This window comes from Ursus arctos, unplaced genomic scaffold, assembly GCF_023065955.2.
Source record: "Ursus arctos isolate Adak ecotype North America unplaced genomic scaffold, UrsArc2.0 scaffold_17, whole genome shotgun sequence".
NCBI lineage: Eukaryota > Metazoa > Chordata > Mammalia > Carnivora > Ursidae > Ursus > Ursus arctos.
This window is the reverse complement of record NW_026622841.1, coordinates 37,065,865-37,088,486: the sequence shown is the minus strand read 5'-3', so window position 1 is coordinate 37,088,486 and position 22,622 is coordinate 37,065,865. Positions and strand designations below refer to the sequence as shown.

Below are 22,622 nucleotides of genomic sequence, written 5' to 3'. Positions count from 1 at the left end.
CTCCTTCCCATGAACCTACCCAGGAGCAGAGGAAACAGGTAATACTTTAGAATTATTAATTATAATTAACTGAAGTATAACAAAAGAGAATAATTAATATTAGAATGCATAGAATAGCAGACCTAATGTATAGATGAATTAGACAAAAATTATCTAATGTCATCCTAAGTTGCACTGATAAAAGTCTATAAATCCCAGAATGTTGAGCTGCCTGCATTTAATTATTCCTTGAATAAAGAATGGCACTAGAGAGAGAAAGAGAGAGAGAGAGAGAAGGAGAGCTAAATATATTACCAGGTAATACTTAGCATTTACTATATGCCAGGAACTGTGCTAATTGACCGTCATATTATCTTAATCCACATAACCTCCCAATGAATTATATACTATTAAACTCTCATTTTACACACTGGAAAAACAGAGGCACAAAGGCTTCTACGTGACAAATCCAAGTTCACACAGCTCTAAGTATTGAAACTGAGGTCTAAACCCAGGCACTCTGACTCCAGAGTTTGCGGGCTTACCCCATGCACCATGCTGAGCAAGTCAGACCTTCCCGACTGCCACCCTGTGAGCCAGCATATACTGAGCCTGTCCAGGCAAGAAAAACCAGGTTGCTGGAAGATCGCAAGACTTCAGAATGAACTTAAAGAAACTGGGGATGTTTCACTAGAGGAGACAAAGAGTAATATTCATTTGTTCATTCACAGGGAATGATCTTTATCAGGCGTAAGCTGTCAAATACTGCTGGGAGCTCTTTTACAGGTGGCAGAAAAGTGGTATCCAAAGCAGATCTTTCCCACACAGTGTTCCACGGTATGTTAATGTCGTTAGGCAATTAAGACACAAAAGGCGAAAAGGAAATATGGCTAGCAATATCATTTTAATATTTCATGATTATCTATTTAAATGTGCAACAATGTGACAGTAGAAATGAGAAATTTTTCAAATAAAAAATATTTTCATCTGTTTACTTAATAAACAATACTTACTCTGATGACCACCAAGTACTACGATTTTTTTTTGGTATGCCTAGTACTAAATATATTTTTAGGTATATCTTCAGATGTTTATAGGCAAAAATTCAAAGTTGTTTTCTTCATCTTTTAAAATTTGTAACTGGCCTCAACTATAGCTTCAAGGACAAACGACATTCATTATTAAGGAAGGGGTGTTTTAATTCTAAAATAGCGTTTAAAATAAAATTAAGCGAAGTGAAAAATAATGGAATCGCACAAGGCTATTTCATCTTGAATTCAGCATTATCTTCAGTTCAAAATTCCCCTTTGATGGGATTTGCTGTTTTAACCCGGGCACCGTGCAGGGGGCTGGATTTGCTGATAAGCAGTTTTTTCATTTCAGTACAAAATCAGCAAGGTGATTAATACTTTTAATTTCCAGAAGCCTAAATTATGCAAATGAACTACAACTTTCTTTCCTCCTCCTTCTCCCTCCTTTGTGGGCCTTTCCTTGCCAAGAGAAGATAGGATACAGTCCTGTGTGTAAACGAGTGAACAGCTGGGTAGAAAGCCCTGTTTCCGGTCAGCGGTTCACCCAGAGTTGCCGTCAAGAGCTGGCCCAGCCCTCAGCCTGTTCGTCTCTGGGTGTGTTTGGGTGAACAAAGGCACACAGTTCCATGTGCCCTGTGGAAGCCATCTAAATAGGGTCATATTAATATCTGTACAGCTTTGTGAGTAGGTTGGATAAAATGCGGTAAGGTGTTTAACACCACCACCACCTCAAGAACAATATGATCATCTCGAACTCTGCAGAAGGCTCATTAAAAATGAGGGCTTCATTCTAAGATGCGTGCCTTTTGGGGCCTGCTTAACGAAGGCTGTCTCTCTCCCTCCTTCCATGGCTTTCAAATGCTTCATGAGCTGTGGGCTTTCAAGATGCTTTATTCCAGGAATCCTTCATTTTAAATGAGTTAATTTAGTTGTGTGTCTGCTTTATAAATGTCTTTTAATTCTAGCTTAAGGACTCTGGCCCCATTTTTTTTTTTTAACTAAACATGTCTTTGCTATGAGCAAACATAAATAATGTGTTTACCTATTTGGGGACCCAGAGGCTTATTTCCCTCTGAACTTACCAGGAACAACAGGCAACTCAGTTCAAAATGAATACTGATAGATTCATTTTGGGTGGAAAAAAGAAATCTGCCCAGTTGTTTCCATGTTTTGTAGCAAGCAAGGCTATTGGTTCCAAGTGGCTCACAGAAATCACACAGAAATTTAGAATTTTAAAAAGGAAGTAAACCTTAATTCAGTGGTTGGTTAAGAACAAGGTTCATAATGCAGCTTGAGTTTGATTTGTATTCGTATATTCTTGCTGATATATATTCATATGTCCTTCCTGTATTCTTACGGATATATGTATTATTTCTAACACAGGAGTTCTCTCAAGGGCAAAACCACACATTCTTCCATGCTAAAATATGGAAAAAGAGAAGAATCAAATCTAAATAACTTTCTTACTCCTATTCCTTTAACAATATTTTCTATCCTACTCTCAAAATGTGGAAAGGAGATAGTATTTGCATATTTGTATAAGTTGGAATGGGTAAAACATCTAAAGACTATCTTATTTCTCATCCTAATTCTTTTTTTTTGAGGATTAGCAAAGCTTTAATTTTTAAATAAAAAATGTTGGCATGTATGTTTGGGTAATAAAAGTCTCGGCTAATATGATATAAATCAAAAGTCTTGATACGCTAGAGGTGGCAAACTCAACTGCTTCTGGGTACCCAGCGACGTGCATAAGTGAGAGAGGGGTCTGACTATAGGACAAAGGCAAGTTGCGGGGACAGTAGTAAATTCTAGAGCACATGCCCCCCCCCCCCGGAAAAGGGTTCAAATGCAAACATTTTCCAGCCATGTTTAGGCCAAATAAACACTCCTGTGGTCTGCTCCCATTTGCCGTCCTCCTCTCTAGTTGTGACACACACACACACACACACACACACATGTTTATTGTACTGAGAAATGATTCAATTCATTGTAATTTTTATTTCTTTTCAGAATACTGAAGCAGCGTTTTCCTGACCTGTTGAAGCAAGACATGAGTTCATGCCGGGCTCTACTGAATTATTCCTGGAAATACCTGTAAGACCTAATGGGTGTGTTGAGATGAATTGGGCCCCGTGGCCACAGCCAGAGCTCAGCCCCAGGTTCCCCATCTGTGCTTCACGGACCGAGGCTTTCGAGCTACCTGATAACAACAGCATCCACTGTATTTACTTCACCTCTGAGGTCCAAGAACAGGGGACCCTGACATGTCACAAAGACCTTTCCTCCGCCTGAAGCGGTTGCTCAGGAAGGGATTAGGGGAAGGAATTTGAGGCCAGGCAGCCCTGATGTCTGTCCCCTCAGTGCTGTGCAGGGGTGAATGTGGGCTGTGGGCTGCTTGCCTTCATACACAGATACAAACAACTTTTCAGAACCTGTCTTGAGTGGGCATCTCTATAATCAATAAACCACTGTCGAATTTTCTATGCTGTTTTCAATATTCAGAGAAGAGCAACAAATATATATCTCTTATATATAAATGTTATACTTAAATTTTAGTTTGATTTTTTTAAGAGCAGAATGCACACATTTAAAGCTTGGTCAGCACTTTAGAGCTAATGAATGGACAGTACTTTTTAAGAGACAGCTCATTAATAATTAGTTTCCTCCTCATCATTAAGAAGCACTTATTACTAGTCTAATTATAGATGGCCTTGATTAGGGGAAATGTACACGGTACGTATGCATGAATCACTGGGTTCTCTAACAGCTTTGTCTCTAAAGCAGAAAAACAATGTAAATCTCCATAGTATTCCCATCTTATACTTAACAATAATTACAACTCAGCAAAAGTACTTATATCAGTGGGCAATAAGAAGAGTTACTTTTTACCCTGATTCTTTTGAGGCTGAGAACCCCTTCCTCTGGCCATAGTCTGAAGTAAAAAATGATTCAATAAATACAAAGCATTGAGCTGCAGCATTTAAAAAAAAATACTTAGCAAAAATACAAAATAAATTCTTTTAAGAAAGAACAGATTTTCTGGATGTGGGGGCATGAGGTATATAAAGTACTTTTATTGCTTTGACAGTAGCAACATAATGGAGTATATATACTTGCTACATTCATGAAAGAGCAAAGCATGTATCAATAGGGAATAGGGCTATATTTCCCTTTCTTTTGAATTTTATTTCAAATGTTTATTTTCTCCATACCTATCACTGATTTAAGATTATTAGCATTCCTTCATATTTTGATATAAAATTTTATTTTGTATAAGAGTTTTTCTATATTTGTGCTACATAGGAGAGAGAGAGAGAGGGAATCTGTGCCAATCTCCTGATAATAAAACTCATGTAATTAAAAAAAAAAACACAAATAAATGGAAATATTAGCCCTACCTTACATCTTTAAATAAGTAAAACAAAGATAATTTATAAATTTTTTCCCCATTTATATAGCACTGGAGGTAGTAATATATTTTCCATTTATAGATATACTTTAAATTCTATGCCTTCAATAGTTCTGTTGGTAAATTCTTATTAGGTATAATATCACCTAATGGACATAAAGCCATATACACATTCTTTTAAAAATGCAATAATTGGAGTTAGCCCATGTTGCAGTTTGAATTTGCTAACACAAAGGAATCAGCACTTGATTTGGCAAATTTTCTAGACAACCTGCTTTGAAAAAAGGGGATGGGTGGGCCACCCTATGCTAAAGACTTTAAGTGTGACTTCGAAGTCCAGTCAACCATCTCAGCAGAGGCTAGGGATAGAGACGAGCTCATCCAGGAAGGGTGTGTGAAGAACCCTCATGTCAAGTAATGTGGATCACTTCAACATCCATGGAAGACTGACGAATGTTTTGAAAATGTTATGCTGGCAGGGAAACTGCAAGCTTGAATGGGATAGAATGAGAGAAGACAGATTTGTAGGGCAAAGGAAAGCTGCAGAGACCAGAGAGAGACGGCGGAGCTGACGAAGCCAGCCTACCAGACATCCCTGGGCTATGAGTGCAGGGGCCTGGGGCTGTTGCCCGGCTGGGCAGGGAGGACAGAGCCGGCACCACAGACCGCTATTCTTAGGCCCGGGAATAAAATGGAATTTAGCCTGCTGGGTTTTGGACTTACTCAAGATCTGTGAACCCTTTTTCCTTTCCCATCCCTCCCTCTTGGGATGGGAATGTGTATGCTACGCCTGCCCCATCATTGTATTTCGGGAGCATCTAACTTATTTTCCAGGTTTCCCAGGTCTACAGGAGGAGATGAGTTTTGCCCCAGGATGGACCATACTCAGAGTTTCACCCATACCAGATTTGGATGATTTAGAAGATTTGAAACTTGTTGAATTTATTATATTTAGGGGAGATTTTGGACTTAGGATTGATCCTGGAATGGGTTAAGACATCTGATAAAGTTGGGATGGGTGACTGCATTTTGAAAGTGGAAAAGACATGAATTTGGTGAGGAGCGCAGAGGGTGGACTGTCACAGGTTGAATTGTGCCCCACAAAAACAGATGCTGAGGGGCGCCTGGTGGCTGAGTCGGTTAAGTCTCTGCCTTCAGTTCAGGTCATGATCCCAGGGTCCTGGGATCGTGTCCCACATCAGGCTCCCTGGCTCAGCATGGGGCCTACTTCTCCCTCTCCCTCTGCCTTCCAGTCCCCCTGCTTGTGCTCTCTCTGTCAAATAAATAAATAAATAAAATCTTTAAACAAAACAAAATAAAACAAAACAACATATGTTGAACCCTAACCCCTGTTACCTGCAAATGTGACCTTATTTGGAAATCGGGTCTTTGCAGGTGTAATCTCGTTGAGACTAGACTGTAGTAGGATGGGACCTGATCCGATATGACTGGTGCTTTATGAGAAAAGAACAGATGCAGACACAGAAGAGAGATGCCCCTATGAAGATAGAGACGGTGATTCCTACCACAAGCCAAGGGATGCCTGGGGTTACCAGAAGCTGGAAGAGGAAAAGAAGGATCCTCCTCTAGACACTTTGAAGGGAATGTGGCCCTTGCAATACCTTGATTTTGGACTTCCAGCCCCCACATATGTGAGAAAATAAATTTCTGTTGATTTAAGCCACCAGGTCAGTAGTACTTTGGGATGGCAATCCTAGGAAGCTAACACAGCTCACTCTAGAGAATATTGTTTTTCTTTGGCTTTTCAGCATTTATCTTCTCCCCTCCCCCTTTTAGAAACTGCTTCTGATTTTTGCTCTCCTGCTTTTATTCCATGTGCTTTGCAGAGCTGACTGCGCCCATGGATCCAAAACTGAACAAGCAACCTATGCATTATTCTGTTCTCCGGGCCTCAGCATGTGCTCCCGGGATGCATATGTAACCCAATCACAGTGCGTGGGAAGATGGAAAAAACTGGAGCTACTGCAGCCATATCGCTACCATGAGGAATAACCCATCTGAGAATAGAAACAACAAAGATGGAGCAGAGATCTCAGGGAGATCCTATTTATCTAAAGATAGTCAACCCCATATAAAGCTGACCCTATTGCTAGAATTTTGAGTTGCCTGAGCTTATCAATTCCCTTTTGCTCAAACCATCTCTGACTACATTTTCTAACACTTTCAAGCAGGAGATTTCTAGGTGCTCGATCTCCCAATTCTCGGCACCATCTTCCATTTGCTTTCAACAGTCACTGAATGTCAGATCCCTCTCTCGGGTCACTTCTAAACTTAAAAATAAAGTTAAGCTTTTGGTCTGGTGTTTTACCAAGTACTTAATGAATTAAATGCTTTGACAATTTCTAATTCAAGTTCTCTCTGAGGAAAAAAAAAGTTCATCAGGTTTCCTCATCTCTGAACATGGACTCCTTGGATACTTTCATATCTAGCACCTAGTCTTGCAGGCTACCCTACAGAGACCTTCTGTCACTACCTCAGGGCCTGCGACAGCAGACAAATGTCACTTAACTCTTCCCCAGGGGAATAATAGAGAAGAGTCTCTCTTCATATATAGTATATGGACTTGGATTAGATTAGATATATCTTCAATTTTTGTGCCATTGAGGTGAATATATTTTATGCTTTTAAATACATTCTTAAAGGTTGGTTCATTATAATAAACTATATTTTAATGCCTATTTTGTGTCCAAAGAAATTGCACTTCCAAGCTTTTTTGGAAAACTCCTCCAATTTCCAACCTGATTCATAACAGAAACAAAATGCAATTTTGACTCTAAATCGTCAATTTAGTGTATATTCTTTTCAGCTTCTTGTGCATGCATTCTTTTGTAATTTCTGAAATGCTGGTTTGAAATTACTATAGAGTCAATATATTATATTCATTTTTTCTCAAGCTGTAAGCAAAAGCAAAATAGTACCGTTCAGATTATATTTCTATCTTTCTTTAGTCAATAACATTGCTTAGATTTTTATTGGATCAAAAAATTGAGTGAAAAAATGCAATTTTTAAAATTCCTCCTCATGGTGGAAATATACATTGACTGAGAAAAAAGAGAAAAAAAGCACTGTCTTAGTTGTGGTTATTCTAAATTTTTATGATCTTTTTATGATGTCTATTCCATAATTGCTTAAAGCCATGGTTTAGAAAATATTTAGGAAATTTTTAGGTCATGGTGTAGAATATACAGGCTCTCACTGATCATACAAGGGATTAGGATTTTCATTGTTTTTTGTTTAGGTAGAATAATCCAAGACTATCATCGATCTTAGTTATCATTGGACTAGAAATCCTTTTTTTTGCTGAAAATTGCATAGTTATCAGTAGTTTATCTGAGTGTTTCAAAATTATGCATGCATTAACAATTATAACTATTTATAAAATACGATTGTCTAATGATATACACTTAACATTACTATTAAGACTCTGTTTCGAAAGACATGTCCACATTAAAGCCAACTCTAGCCTACTAAACCAAAAGTCACATTTCCAAAACTCAAATGAGCACCCCACTAAACAATCCTGAAGCCTTTTTTTAAATCCATTCATTCATTCATTTGTTCATTCGACAGAGAGAGACAGCCAGCGAGAGAGGGAGCACAAGCAGGGGGAGTGGGAGAGGAAGAAGCAGGCTCCCAGCGGAGAAGCCTGATGTGGGGCTCGATCCCAGAACGCCGGGATCACGCCCTGAGCCGAAGGCAGACTCCCAACGACTGCGCCACCCAGGCGCCCCGAAGCCTTCTTTTTAACATATTGAGATACCCACTCCTTTATGTAGTTATATTTATATGTTTCCATCTTTTATACACAACTTGAGGTGGCTATCTTTTATGTATAAGACAAAGATGAAGGGGTGCATGCGTGTATTTGTGAGTCATCAAAGAGTAAATAAGGACCAAAATTTGCTGAGTATGGACACAGCATGCAGAGCTTGGAAAAAATTTTTTTAAAAGGCTACATCCAGTTTAGCTTCCAAACCTTTCTTTTGTTAACAACACTTTGAAATACCTTCTCCCCAGGGAACAATACCCTAGATTCATGGGATCTACTTATGGTGGATGGCTCTGCAAATCACCCCACGGCCTGTGGTTGTCATTGCTTTTACACGTGGACTTCCTAGGAAATGAGTACTTAAAAATTAGATAAGCACCAAATACAGGAGAAAGATGGCCACTGCTAATATTGTTTTAATGTGGTCCATCCAGGGCGGGACTTCCTGCAGAGCCCACAGCAGCACTGGCAGCAAGCTGTTCTATTCAGCCTGCTGCTATGACAACTATCCGGGGGCAAATGTCAGGTCAGCTCCCAGCATCTGTGTCTTGCTATAATTGCTTTGTCAGAAACCTACGAGCTGCCTTCTTTTTCTCACTGAACAAGTAAAAGCAACAGTGCCCAAAGACTAAACGTTGAGACATTTCTCTACCCTCTCCCCAGCTTATATGCTTGGAAAAAATTTTCAAGAGTATTTTTTTTAATTTTCCCCATTTGGTGCTAAAACTATGTGTACTGGGATGTCAGTCAACATTTTAAATTGCAGTATTAATTCCAATGAGTACTGCTCTCTCTGACTACCTGTTACCATTGTCAGGCCTCAGCATCCTTACTGTGTTAGAAGGCATCTCATTAAAAGGCTCTTTCCTTCCCTAAAACCGAACTTTTCGCCATGCTACATCAAGCCACATATGGATATCTATTTAGTGCAAAATCTCATCCCAGCATATCACTAGGTATATCTTTGAGGCTCAAAATGATGAAAAGCCAAAGCTGTTTTAATCCTACAGAGTGATCCCCAACTGTAGAGTCAATATTGCAAAAGACATCTGGAAGCCATTGCAACGTTAGGCGGGTATATAACCGAGCAGTGCTGAGAGTTGTTACTACATAGAGGAAAGGACTTCGTGTTGTGGGCTCATTGGATCCAGAAGGTGCTCCTTAAACAGATGCGCTCTGAGATGGGGACAGACAAGCATGGCAGTGGAACTGGAGAGGACGAACAAGCTGGGCAAAGACACGTAGGTGGAAAAATTTAGAGTGTGTTTAGAGGATGACGAATCCTGCCCTGCTTTCACAGACCTCTAAATCCTCAAAATCTCATGAAGCTAAAAAGAAAACAGGAGTAACAATGAGGGGCTGCACTTCTGTGATTTTGAGTCACGAATAATAGTAATGATGTATATACTTCACTGAGGTGTAGGGAAAAATTAAATGAGAAAGTTTATGTGAATTCAACACGAAGGTATAAGAGAACACACAAACATGAGTAGAATTATGTGTGATGTTGTTCTCATACACGTCCTGGTTTAGTTCCCAAATAGAAGGAGGATGATAGTTGGCATGTTAAACAACTTGGAATTTAAACCTGAATCTGGATATTTGAAATGGTTTCAATAAATTTTGATCTTAGAAGAAGAATTATCAAAGAGTAATTTAAGAAATTAATGTAAAAAGCTTCAGAAAAGATTCCGTATTTTAAGAACCTCACATGTGGATCCTTTATAAAGAATTAAGGAAAATACACTAATAACTAGGCAGTTCCCTAGAAAGGAAACGTTCCTCACACACATGGAGACGTACAAATTTGACAGCTTCATTGGACTTTTCAAACTTGTTTCATAGGCAATCATAAAGGAGAGACAAACGCAATCAAATTAAACTAATGTGACCTTCTGAGTTTCCCACCTAAAGTAGGATTCAAATTCTTGCATGTTATGAATATATGATGGCATTAAGAGCTGAAATTTATGAAGCATTCTGATTTTCATTACTTAGAACATTACCCTGAAATAAAAAAGGAGCTAAACTCTTTTCACTGTATTGGTCTTTTTCTTTTTAAAGAGAAATTCCACACTAGAGAACTATGGAAAAATCACTGAAGAAAGGAAGAGAGATGGAAGAGAGGAAGAAAAGAAAATCTAAAATAAAATTAATTCTTCCAGGCCTGCTTCTTTTATACAATAAATTTATTGAACTAAGTGGTCTGCAAGGTTCTCTGGAGCTCTAACTTTTTTAAGTGAGTCTAATATGTCCCACAGTAAAAATGAAAATTTAATAACTTGAAAAAGAGGCTCTTCTTCTGTAAAGTTGTATATTAGCAATCCCAAGTATAGTGACTGCGTAGATGCCACATGTATTTAAGACATCCCACTGCTTCTCACTCTCCGACTCTGTTTCCTAAAGCTTGAATGAAAGCCCACCTACTTCTCAGATTCCCTCGCCTGAAAGTAATCAAACAGGATAAGTAACCAATAGGAAAGACAATGGCATAGGAAAAAGCTTCACTTTAATTGCTGTTTTTTGATGCAAATCGCAATGACTTTGGGATTCAGATAAACTTTTCACTTACATCTACCTATTTTATTACTTAAGTTTATAGTTAAACAGCTATGATCTTTTTGTACCTTTGCTCTCTGCCCTCTTTCCAGAACTCAGAACAAGACTTCTATTAAATCTCACTTAAATGTTCATAGGGGATTTTGGAGGAGACGAAACACAAACGTCAGATATGAAAAAGGTGACTGTTCATGCCATGTTCTGGAGTTCTTTTTTAAGATTTTCATTTATTTATTTGACAGAGGAGAGAGTGCCTAAGTGGGGGTGGAGGGTGGGGTAGCCGCAGGTAGAAGGAAAGGGAGAAGCGCTGAGCAGGGAGGCCCACTCATCCCAGGGCCCTGAGATCATGACCTGAGCAGAAGGCAGACACTTAACTGCCTGAGCCACCCAGGCACCCCCATGGGTTGAAGTTCTCTGCGTGTCCTTGAGTATCAGGACCAGACTGCGCTATTATGTTTCTTATGTATCAAAATCAGCACCAAAACCAAGAAAAATAAAAACAGGAATGTTACTAGAGAAGTGATTTAATGAGAAGTTTGAGCTTAATGTAGGAAGATCACTGGGCTTTCAACCTAATCGTATCATAAAGTGTTATTTTGATCTTGTTTGTATTCAAGCCAAAACACTAAACAGAACTTAGAAAGAAATAGAACTTGGTTTTTGGTCTATATAAGAATCATTTTTCTCCTGATGAAAGATCGTGGGTAAGGGCTCCTAGAAAATAAGTTTGCATAAACTCCTAAAACAGTGAGAGGCAGTCTTTCATATATCCCATCAACAGGGTGTACATGAGAAAAAATACAGACATGTCCTAGAGACATCTAGAAGCTGTTGGGTTGTTAAAGCAAATAATAACAATAATAATTTAAAAAATAATGTTGACAAGGCAAAGAACATGGACAGCACAGTGGGTTTCTTCCTGAGGGTGAGAAATTTATAAGATTGATCCATTTGAGCGAAACTGATCAATAATGATCAACTTCGCTGGCAAGCCTATCAGAAATCCAGGCTCTTTTCACCATTATGAGAAAGAGGAAAACGACCAAGATAGCAGGCTGACCTGCCTTGGGGGTTTTCTCTACGACAGACTTCATGGGATCGCCTGTGATATCACCTCTTCTGCAGTACCTATGCTTGTAGCTGAGGCTGTAATATCAGAACTGCCCAATCCTTAGTAAAGATTAATGACTAAGCCCATGGTTAAAAATTATGATCAGAAGACTTCTTTCATGAAATGAAGATGCCCTGAAAGTTTAGAATGAAATGAAATGAAAGTAAAATAAATGAAATGAAATGAGAAACAAAAGTAAAATCATTTGTAATGAAGGTAATATTCAGCAACCCAATATACACAGCTCTGCAGAAACCCCACTTTCCCAAAGTGTTGAGAGAAAAATGTGGCCCCTCAAGGGCCTGGTCTCACTGTATTTACCACGTGAGTCATGTCAAACATCATAAATCTCTTTAGGAAGCATAGTCCAATTTTGTCAGGTTATTACATTATCTAATTTCATATTAAATTTGTGACTATAGCTATATTTCGCCAATACACACAATATTGTTGTTTCAGGGTAACTAATGGGTTTTAAAGCGGTTGAAGAGAAAAGACAAGACAAGCAATGAATAGATTATGAGAAATAAATTATAAAAATGAATACGTTTGGCATAAGCAGAATATGTCAGACTTTTCATTTATCTACTAAGCATAAAAATAATCCATTTTAAAATAAATATTAACATAAATGCTGTATTCATGGAGAGCTCAGTAAACCATATGTTCCTCTGACTTTGGCACTAAAAAGTGTATAAACATATTATGTGAATTTCTCTGTCTGAATTCAAACCACCTACTCATATCCTGACATTTATCCAGAAACTAATAACATCCTAAGCCAAAGATGTACCTAAAAATTTAGAAAGAAATCATTTCTATAAGAACGTGGGAGAATTCTCAATGAAGCCAGAAAATTAAATAGTAAAGTGGAATAAAAAAAAAAAAAAAGACAACACCATAGATATCACCCAAAAGGAATAAAGGTTTTTCAGCTTCGTATTCCCCGTCCACAGAAGAAGGAGACCATTTGATCTACATGCTTCACAGTATTATGAGGGGCCAGCAAAACGATGTTCTATGCATCACTACACAGATACAAATTGATACACCAGTATATAAGGAAAATATGTACACTAAGGAAAAATTTTATGTGAAGTAACCATATTACCAATTTAAGAAAAAAAATCATTGATGGATGAAAACCGTAATGTCGGTTTTTTGAGACATCATAAGAAGATAGAAAAAGATTAAAAGACTTTTAAGACAGAATAATAATCTTTGCATATAATTCCATAAGCTAAAACTATAGGAAAACATTAAACTTCGATTCCTAATTGGCTGAGTCAATGTTGTGGCGTGGAGAAGGCGTTCCCAAGACTCTCGTGTTTAACATAGAAATGCCCTGTAACCATACAGGTTATTTTGTAGCAGATTTATCTTCATAATCACTTTTTGGCATAGGCTCAGCTTTACATATCATCTCATTTAAATAGCAAGTTTGAAATGACAGGTGGTAAGGAGAGTAATTCCTTACTGAATCAGGACCCCACCTTTGCCCCAGTGTCTCATCAACACTTGTCCATAGGCTTTTGAAGCTTCCTAAAAATAAGACATTTCACTCTCCTTCTCACTCCTCTCTGGCATGTATTTGGAGTTGCATAACACCATAGAAAGCACCAGCACAATCTAGTTTAAACTTTCATGTCTAATCCCCTCTCCTTTTATTTCTTCCCAAGAATCTTGTTTCCCTCACAGGAGACTGTGGTTTTTAACAGTCGAGAAGCTTTCATGCGTGGAAATGCTCCATGTGTCTGGAATATCATCCTCTAGCTTTTTTGTCTGTCAAAATCTTTACTTCCCAAGGTCCAAATCTAACAGTGCCTCCTCTGGGAAGCCCTCTCGGGTTTCGTAGGCAGAATTAGGAGCACTGTCCCCTGGCTCTCACAACAATCTGATCATACCCTTAGAATTTCATTTACCATGCTAATTTCACTTATCTTTAATGGAATGTGAGTTTCTTGAGGAAAAATATTATGTCTTATCCATCTGTAAAGTGAGAATAAGGATACCCACTCAGCAGCAATATTGCCAGAAACGAGGAAATTCATATCTGCGAAGAACCAAGTAAATTCACTTGCTAAAGAGAGGCTCCCCTCTCCTTATTTGTTTAATGGCCTCTGTACATAGCAAAATATCTTCCATATGATGAATATTTGCTAAATAAGCAAACCACTTTAGGGCTTATTTACAAGTAATTTTCTACAATTAATCATGTTCTTTGCTGATAGAGATAAATTAAACATTTAGGGAACTACCCAGAGAAGTTAAAAAAAATCATGGAAAAAGGTTTAAACTTTTAATATCCATTAAAAAAGATATCTTGCAAAAACTCAAGTTGGAATTAATTCACATTCAAAGCCCAGCCACATTAACTAATGCTGAAAGAATACAAACTCATAAAGCAATTATTTTGCTCACAAAATATCAACAGAATTCAGATCAAGTATTCTTCTGCACAGAGCAAATAAAAATTCTAGGAAAACTATTTTAACCCTGTTTCTCAAATATTATATATTGTGTACAATAAGCTCAAACTTGGGAATTGGAATGGTGAAAATGCATTATATTTATCCATAAGGATATTTTATGTAACTGTAAAACATTTTATTTTGGTATATATCTTTACTTTTCTTAGTTTTCATACATATAAAACTTTTGTATTTTTACAAAAATACAATGGAACATATAATATTTCCATATTTTTATTATTTAAAAATGTGATTATACCCATTCCCAGAGTCTGTTCTGGTCTAACAGAAGTATGATGGTAGGTTTGCCGTGGTGACAATGTCGGTAATCAAGTTTCTCAGCTTCGCACAGTGGTGTATGGTAGCCCATGAGGTTTATCCGAGGCGCAATTATTGCTAATTGTAATCAGGTTTCTCTGGGTTGGTTTACTATTCGGTCTATTCTTTGGTGTTCATGAATTTAAGGTCCTGGTTGATATGCACTGGGTTAGCTATTTCCTATAGAGGAAAATCTCGATTCCTTTAGAATGTGATAACTTACTACAGATAGCCAGGCATTTTAGAGACGATGTGAGTAAGCAGATAGTTCAGTGTGTAACCATCAGAGAAAGAGAAGAGCTGCCAAGTCATGCCCTCCAATGGTGAGCATGCAAACAGCGTATTTATGGATGATGAAAACTGATGAAACATACATTTCTGAAGACCACGGAGCCTTATCTTTTTGTGGATTTCTATTTGTAACAAAGTGTTGGATGCTGTGGCATCCCTGTTATAAATATCTAACATAATGGTGACTTCAAAATTAGAAAGAATAGAAATGTAATTTTGGGAGAGAGTTTAAAATAGTTGAATGATGAATACAAAATGGAACTGTACTTCAAGAATAAAACTGGAATTCGAAATCACATGTGGCTTAGTTTCTTGACTGAGGGCATAACTGATACGGCCATTGATACTTAATTGCGTCCTCCTTGCAAGGACATAACATTAAATCAAAGGACCCGGTTAAGTTATTTTTATCTGATAGCATGCAAGTTTTATCTCTAGGTTCCAGTGAATATAAAAACAAAAAGTAAAAGGAAGGAGAAAAGGATGGAGGGAAAATTCATTGAATATGATCAATGCAAAGCCTATGGAAAATTTGTGGGTTTTGAAGCTCAAGGTCAGTCTCTTCAAGTGGGAGTAACAGAGTTATGAGTTCTCTATCAAGGAATGGATCTGAGAATTGAGGATTCCCGTTCCTATTCAAATCCTAGTCTGTCCATAGCAGTGTTACCTAAAGAGAGTGCTACCAACCACTCACAGGGGACATTTGGAAAATATATAGCAGGTGACACAGGCATGAGGTGGGTGGGGGGCCAGTTTACTGCTGGAAGCTCCGACATGCTCCGGGCAGTCTCAAATGACTAAGAACTGTCTCTGTTCCCATGCCAGTTTTCAAAAGTCCTGCTGGATATTTTTTAGGTGAAAACCTAATATAAGATTATCTGAGCCTAAAAGTTTACTTTAGGTGTAAACACGAAGTCTTTATGCATGCTTTTAAATATATATTGAATTGTTTCAGGCAGAGCATTACTATGTAAATCAAGGCGATACTGTACTACGTCTCATTTGGAAATTTACCAAGAGTTTATCACCATTTGGAAAGTACACGTCACCGAATGCTGTGAGCTGCCACCACACACACACACCAGACGACAGTGGTAGCTGCTGCTGCTTTGGTGATTTTACATGGAACGAGTGACTTTAAAAAGCACGAGACTTGGATCAAAGCGGGGCTCCAGCCTGAGCAACTCGGCACCCTGGGGAGAAGTTACCTTGCTGAAGCCTCAGTTTCCCCACTTCATTGAAAGCCATGACAATGACATAAAATGGGCTTACGAAACACCTCACAAGCTACTGTGTCCATAAGTACTTCTGATGCTGTTATTAATATTATTAACAATGGGGAGACTAAGGCCCCATATAGTGAGATGACCTGGGAAGTTTATTCTATCTAAGTAGCTTTAAATTACACATGTTACAATGTTAATATGATGTGATCCAAGAACTGCTGTCTATGGTACTTTGCTGTTCTTACAGAGCATATTTTTTCCTTTGGATGAAAGGGCCATGCTGAAACATAGGTTGAAAGATTCAAAGATGCCAGGTTTCTCCTAAAATATTACATACAAGAGAGAAAAATTCTGGGAGTAGAATAGAGTTGAGAATGATTGAGAATGGGAGCCCAGGGGTGTGGGCTGGAAGGGCACAGAAAGAGGTTTCAAGACACATCTCAGTTAGTAGCACATTGTTTCAATTGAAGCATTAGAATCCTATTGAAAAAGTTGTTTTCAGTTGTGCATTTGTTAAAGCTTATAAGTGGTATCAAAAGGACATATGACAGCGCAGAACGAAATATGATAGAAAAGCCGCCTGTCTTGAAAACTATGTCTTGACCAGCGTGTTTTGGCTAGTTTTCAAAAATGCCCTTGACAAAATACAAAGTCTGTATGAAAATCACCACCATGCTTACACGGCTCTATTTTAAACCTTTGTATCTACATTTACATTCAATAACATGCCCACTCATTAGTACCCTCACAGGACATGGGAAGAATCATGAATTCATGCAGGTTGCAAGGCATTCACCACTGCTCAAGAAAACCGAGTACCGGGAATGCTGGGCTTACCGAATATTTTTAGGTCCTGGCTGTGGTTTCATGCCAGTTTACTAGCAGTGATTTTCTTTTTTAACTTTGCAAAACACCAGTTTTCAGTATTTTTTCCCTTGATTTCTCACCTTTTATTATGTCACAAGGAACTAACATGCCATTTCTCCTTCCCCCTTCATGTTCTTTTCGAAAGAGTCAAAGAGGTCACATCACAGCCTACCATTGATTTCCCATCTGTCCCAGTCACCGCAAAAACTGTCATCTTGCCCTCTTACTGCGTCGTCCTTCACGAGGGCTGTATCTGTCGCACTGATGCCGGGGAAGCCCTTGACCCTTGGCTCTATGTGACCCCAAACAAATTTAATTCAAAGAACTGGGGATAGAGAAAAGAAACCAAAGAAACTCACATCATTCAGAACCTCCCTAAGTTTATCAGTCAGTAAGCCAGGAATAAAAGATATAGCATCCCTTAAAAACAGCAAAATAGTACACACCAATGGGAAACAAATCACTGGCAAGTAGCTCGTTCTTATCTCTCACTTGCTGCCTTTGTCTCTCCATCTAGATGAATTGTAACCAAGAGCACTGAAAAATCTTTTTAAGGAAAGAGTAATGAAATAAAGCTAGAGAAAAAGAGAATCTTTTAATTCAAGCTATGTCACAGAAAAGTGAAGTCTGATTTTGCCCTTTTGAAAATTTTTTTTGAATTGTCAAGAGTGAGGAAGAACTTCCCAGACGCCATAAAAATTCCAGATTTTCACGTTAAAAGAAAAGGAATGCTGATCCCCAGCAAGCAAGCACTGAGTGTTGACCTCAGTTCTGTGAAATCTGACTCCTGATAAAACAGGAGGCTCCTGTCCTTGCCACTGGCTTGCTCCAGGGCTCAGGCTGCATAATAACAAGGCTCATTTGGACTGTGGTGCAAGGTGGGCATATGAAATAAAGTATTTAACACATCCATAATACCTTTCATGTTCATAGCTCAAACAGCTTTATAAAATCCAATTAATTCATCAAGCTTCATAAAGTCTGAAGGACATACATAATTATCGCTCTCCATGTGGCCAACCACTGGCAGCAAGCACGCAGAATGGGGCTTAACAGAATCCAAATTTAACTGTCCAGTTCTTGAACTTTCATGCACCTACAGAACGGCAGGGGCATGATAAAGAATCTTTGAGTCACCAGCAAACTCAACAAATTGTGAGTTGGGTTAAGAATGGGTGCAGAAAAGAATGATCTTATTGCCAACACCCAAAAGAATCCTGGCTATCTCTACTTGGGTAAAGAGGGTTTAGATCGAACGAGGAGAGGGCTCTCCCATCTGCATGCTTGGCTTGGAAGTGCAAAATCACTTGGTAGAAGCCTTTGTGCGGCATGCCAAATGAAATCTACAGAATTCATGGTAAGCAGAAATAATTTAGATATTTTTAAGTATCTATGTATAACATATATTATTTATTTTAAAATACTAATAAACACTAAATCAAGATTCTCAGCACATAACCCATTTCCCAGATGAAGTGAGGCACTTTTTCAAGCTGATATTGAGACAAAAATGTCCTGCTTGGAATAACTTGCTTACTGGGGAAGCCTGGTTTGTTAGTTATGAAAGACTGCAAATACCTTTGTGATTAAGACAGATTGTTTTCCAACAGAAAAGTGCACTGTCAAAAACATTATGAGCAGAGGCACAAAGGATACGTGTCCTAAGAGTTTCTTCCAGGACATGGGTTTCCCCTCAGTGAATGTATCAGTGAAAGATATAGGATTGTATAGAGATCTCAAGCGTCAGCCGCACATAATATAAACTCATAGTCTGATTTGCTCATGTAGCTGTGTGACCCTGTACAAATAATCCCTCTTCTCTGAACCTAGGGTTCCTTATAGGGACATAAGAATAATAATACCTGCTTCTCATAGGGGTTGCTGAAATCACTAAATGGAAAAAAAAAAAAAAAAAGCCCACCAAGTGCCTATTAGATTTCCAATAAATCATAGAATGTAATTTTTAAATCATTTCTTTCATATCTCCCAAACTCACTGAACTCACTTGTAAAGCCTGGAAAGAACAATCCTACGTGGGAGAGATATTGGACAGCCCCTATTCTCAGGTAACGGAGCCTTACCATAAATGGCCACTATGTAGGAGGGCAGAAAAAGGAAACAGGTAGTTGGTCCCCAGCCCTTCCAGTCCCTACCGGGTGGTAGTAAGAAAAGAGTCTCCTCATGATTGCTAGCAGTTTTTCTTCTATGGGTGGAAGCTCTAGGAAGGAAATTTGATCTCATTTTAAGGACTGTCAAAATGATTGAAGCTCTCTGATAACACGTGTGTTAGTAAATAGATCTCTAGCACTAGAGGTGGGGTTTTCCTACCACGTTAGGTATTCAAGCAAATGGTGCCATAGCAGAGCTCCGACAACACATAAACTAATCAAAGGAGCTATGCTTTCATAGGACTTGCCTTATTAGAGCCTCAAAATAAATCTATGAATTTAATATTTGTGCCCTCCGTTTTATAGATTAGGCTAACAGTGGTTTAAGTAATTGGACCAGATATTGGTGGACGGGCAGCTTTGGGGGATATTGTAGAGTGATATCATAAGCAGTGCATAATGTGAATCAGTCCTTTAATTTTCATAATAACTGTTTATATGACTGGCACCATTCTAGAGTGTAGACTAGGTGGGATATATGGCACGACAATACCCAGAAGAGCCCATTCAGTCCCAGAATTCTACCATTCCAGTTTCTAGAATTATGATCTTTTCTCGAATAGACTTAGTCTGACTTCAAAACTCCTGTATCTAAGAAAGTCCTATGAGTGCTTCTTTCTAGTTTTACTGATGCCAAGGCAATGACAGATTATCAGTTAAAATCATCTTTTCTAGGCTGAACTTATTGATGCTTACTATATGCCAGGCTAAGTATTTAACATAAATCTGTCATTCTCACAACAACCCTAGAGGATGAGAACTGTTACTGTTAGCTTGCTCATGAAGAAACCAAGGCACAGAGAACGGAACAGCTTTCTGAAGGGCACACAACTAGTAAGGGTAGGGCTGAGAATCAAAACCAGATGTCTTCAACTCCAGAATGCGCCATCTTAATCACTCTGCTACTTGCTATGGTATACAGAGCTCTGACTTGTTTCAAGCAAGATAAATTCTAGACTTAGGATAATGATAAAAGTCTCACTGAGGGCATGTGTATGTGAATAAATACTGTTGGTCAAGAATGATTAACAAACTCGAAATATATATGATATCTGAGGCAAATATTACATTTAAAAAAATTAAAACCTTCATCTTTTGCATTGTTTAGAATTATTAGCACATGCCCTATTGATAATAAACACATAAAATTTTTACATAATGCCATTCTGAAACATTTTTACATATTTTAGTCCTGGAATGGAAAAACATTTTTTTTTCTATTTTTCTTAGAAGCTCATCGGCTCACAGGAAAAACAAAATTAGACTACCAATTTAGTCTTCTCCTTCCAAACTTAATTAAAGATATGAAGCCCCAGATCACTTGTTGTAAAAGTAACTTAAAAGCCAGAATACAGCATAGCTCGATGTGTAACATTTAATGTTATATATTACAGTTTAGTAATTTGTTATGGGTCATTAAGAAGGTCAGAGAGAAAAAGCAAACAGAGAAAGGCATTCCAGCCCTGAGAAGGGGTGGCAGATGGATGCAGATAAACCAAAAGAAAACCGAGTGAAACATATGCACACAAAATGTACATGTCCACACCCCATGGGGGTGCATCCTTAGAAAAGAGACAGAGAAAGATGACACTTAATGGGTGTATAGTAAGTGGCTCATTAATGAAGAAGCAAGCCCAGGACATACATTTTTATTATTTTACATCCCCATTTTATGGCCTTCTAGTCTTTCAAAATCTGTGCTTTTTCACCATTCCCAGAATAATCCTCTGACATTTAGCAGCAGACTAGAGGCAATTAAAGAGTGGTTTGCTTTTGTTCAGAACGAACGCGATCATGTCACCATCATAAACAATCAGGTAAATTTACAAAACTATTGTCAATGATCAGTTAGAACCACTTATTTAAATAAGCAATTAGCCTGCGAATTGGAAACTCAACAGAATTCTGACTCATTAACTTTACAGTTGGCCATTTTTCACCACAGAAAATTTGACGGATGCCTCCTGATCTCATGCACGTGCATTTTCAAGTTCAAATTCGTATCATAAAGACACAAAAACTATATCTTGGTGTACTTCAAAATCCATTCAAGAGTCTTTCCCCTTCTCCCTAAATTGGACTAAATGAACCGTATTTGTGTGCTATCGAAGGTGCACGCCAGCCCCCACGGCTCCCCAGTACCTGCGGTCTATCCAGACGCATCCTCTTGGCAGCATTTCTGCTCTCACTCTCACAGGCTGAAGCCAAGATACTCTCTGCAACTGCTGAAGTAAGGTGGGAAGGAATAGGTCGAGACTAAAAAAAAAAAAGAGAAAGAGAGAGAGAGAGAAACACGAAAAATTATTAACAGACCAATGCTATTCTCAGAAGAGCTCACAGGATGTGCAGGAGTATCCATTTATTTCAACCGAACTTATTTCAATAAAAAGAGGGAATGGAAATTGCAAAGATGAGAAGTGAAAGCTAGTTAGAAGTCAAAGCTATAGCCGCTACTCAGACCCATCGCTCATTCCCACAGCTCCACTGTCACAAATAGTTAGTCTGGGCCATTAAGCTGCAGTTTGAATAGGCAGCGACAAAATGCTGACTGGGTTTTGCAAGTAAAAGAAGTGCTTTAATTCTCTCATAACACATGACGATGCACAACAAAACAAAATCAAGTGACAAGGCTGAAACAGAGTTGGAAAAACTGACGGACACTCAGACCATGTTAAACAATTTTAATATGAAATATGAATATTTACACTCGAAGCTGGGACACAATTGGTAGGATTAAAAACCTCCAAAAATACTTCAGTTTAAATACAAACTAAAAAGTCAGTCCTGGACCAATTTCGAGGTAATAAAAGTTTGATGTTTTGATATGAGCTGTATGTGTACCTACATGTTTTATTTATAAAATAGGAGTTAATATTATTAACTTAATAGATACATGTTGGAAATCCATCTTCTATGTAGCCCACATTGAAATTAATTAACCCCCCAACTAAGCTCATAATTAACTTCAATTTGTTTGCAATTCTCCATATCATTTGTGATAATCAGAAAAGTTTTCCATTTTCTTTTCCCATAATTACATGCAAAATCATCTAATGGAAAGATGAAGTGCTTAATGATATTGAACAGTTTTTTAATGAAGATAAGCAAATGATAGATAAGAAATAACATGACAATTAAGCCAGATAAGATAGCAAAATATGAAATTAGAAAATAAAAAATGTCCTTTGGGAAGCTAGCCTATATAGTGACATGCCACCTTCGAGTTTTCAAAGCCTCAATCTCAAATATGTATAAATGCCATTTATTAGAAGCCTGAAACCTAACAGAGACCTTCTAATTTTTTTTAAGTAAATAGGAGCATGCATTTACGGTACTTGATTCATTTTTGCTAACTCTAGCATGTAAACTTTGCTTTATCAAACCGAACCGTAGGGTTTATAT

At 38.1% G+C, this 22,622-nt stretch overlaps 1 protein-coding gene across 2 annotated transcripts in view; it reads right to left on the bottom strand.

Annotated features, from left to right (window-relative positions):
- The window catches only part of NOL4 (nucleolar protein 4), a 387,118-nt gene that overhangs the window by 70,980 nt on the left and 293,516 nt on the right, over positions 1–22,622 (bottom strand). For both annotated transcript variants that reach the window (XM_044382912.2, XM_044382911.2), the window contains exon 9: positions 21,363–21,476. In XM_044382912.2, the coding sequence (XP_044238847.1) occupies positions 21,363–21,476 (114 nt within the window). The remainder of the gene's footprint in view (positions 1–21,362; positions 21,477–22,622) is intronic.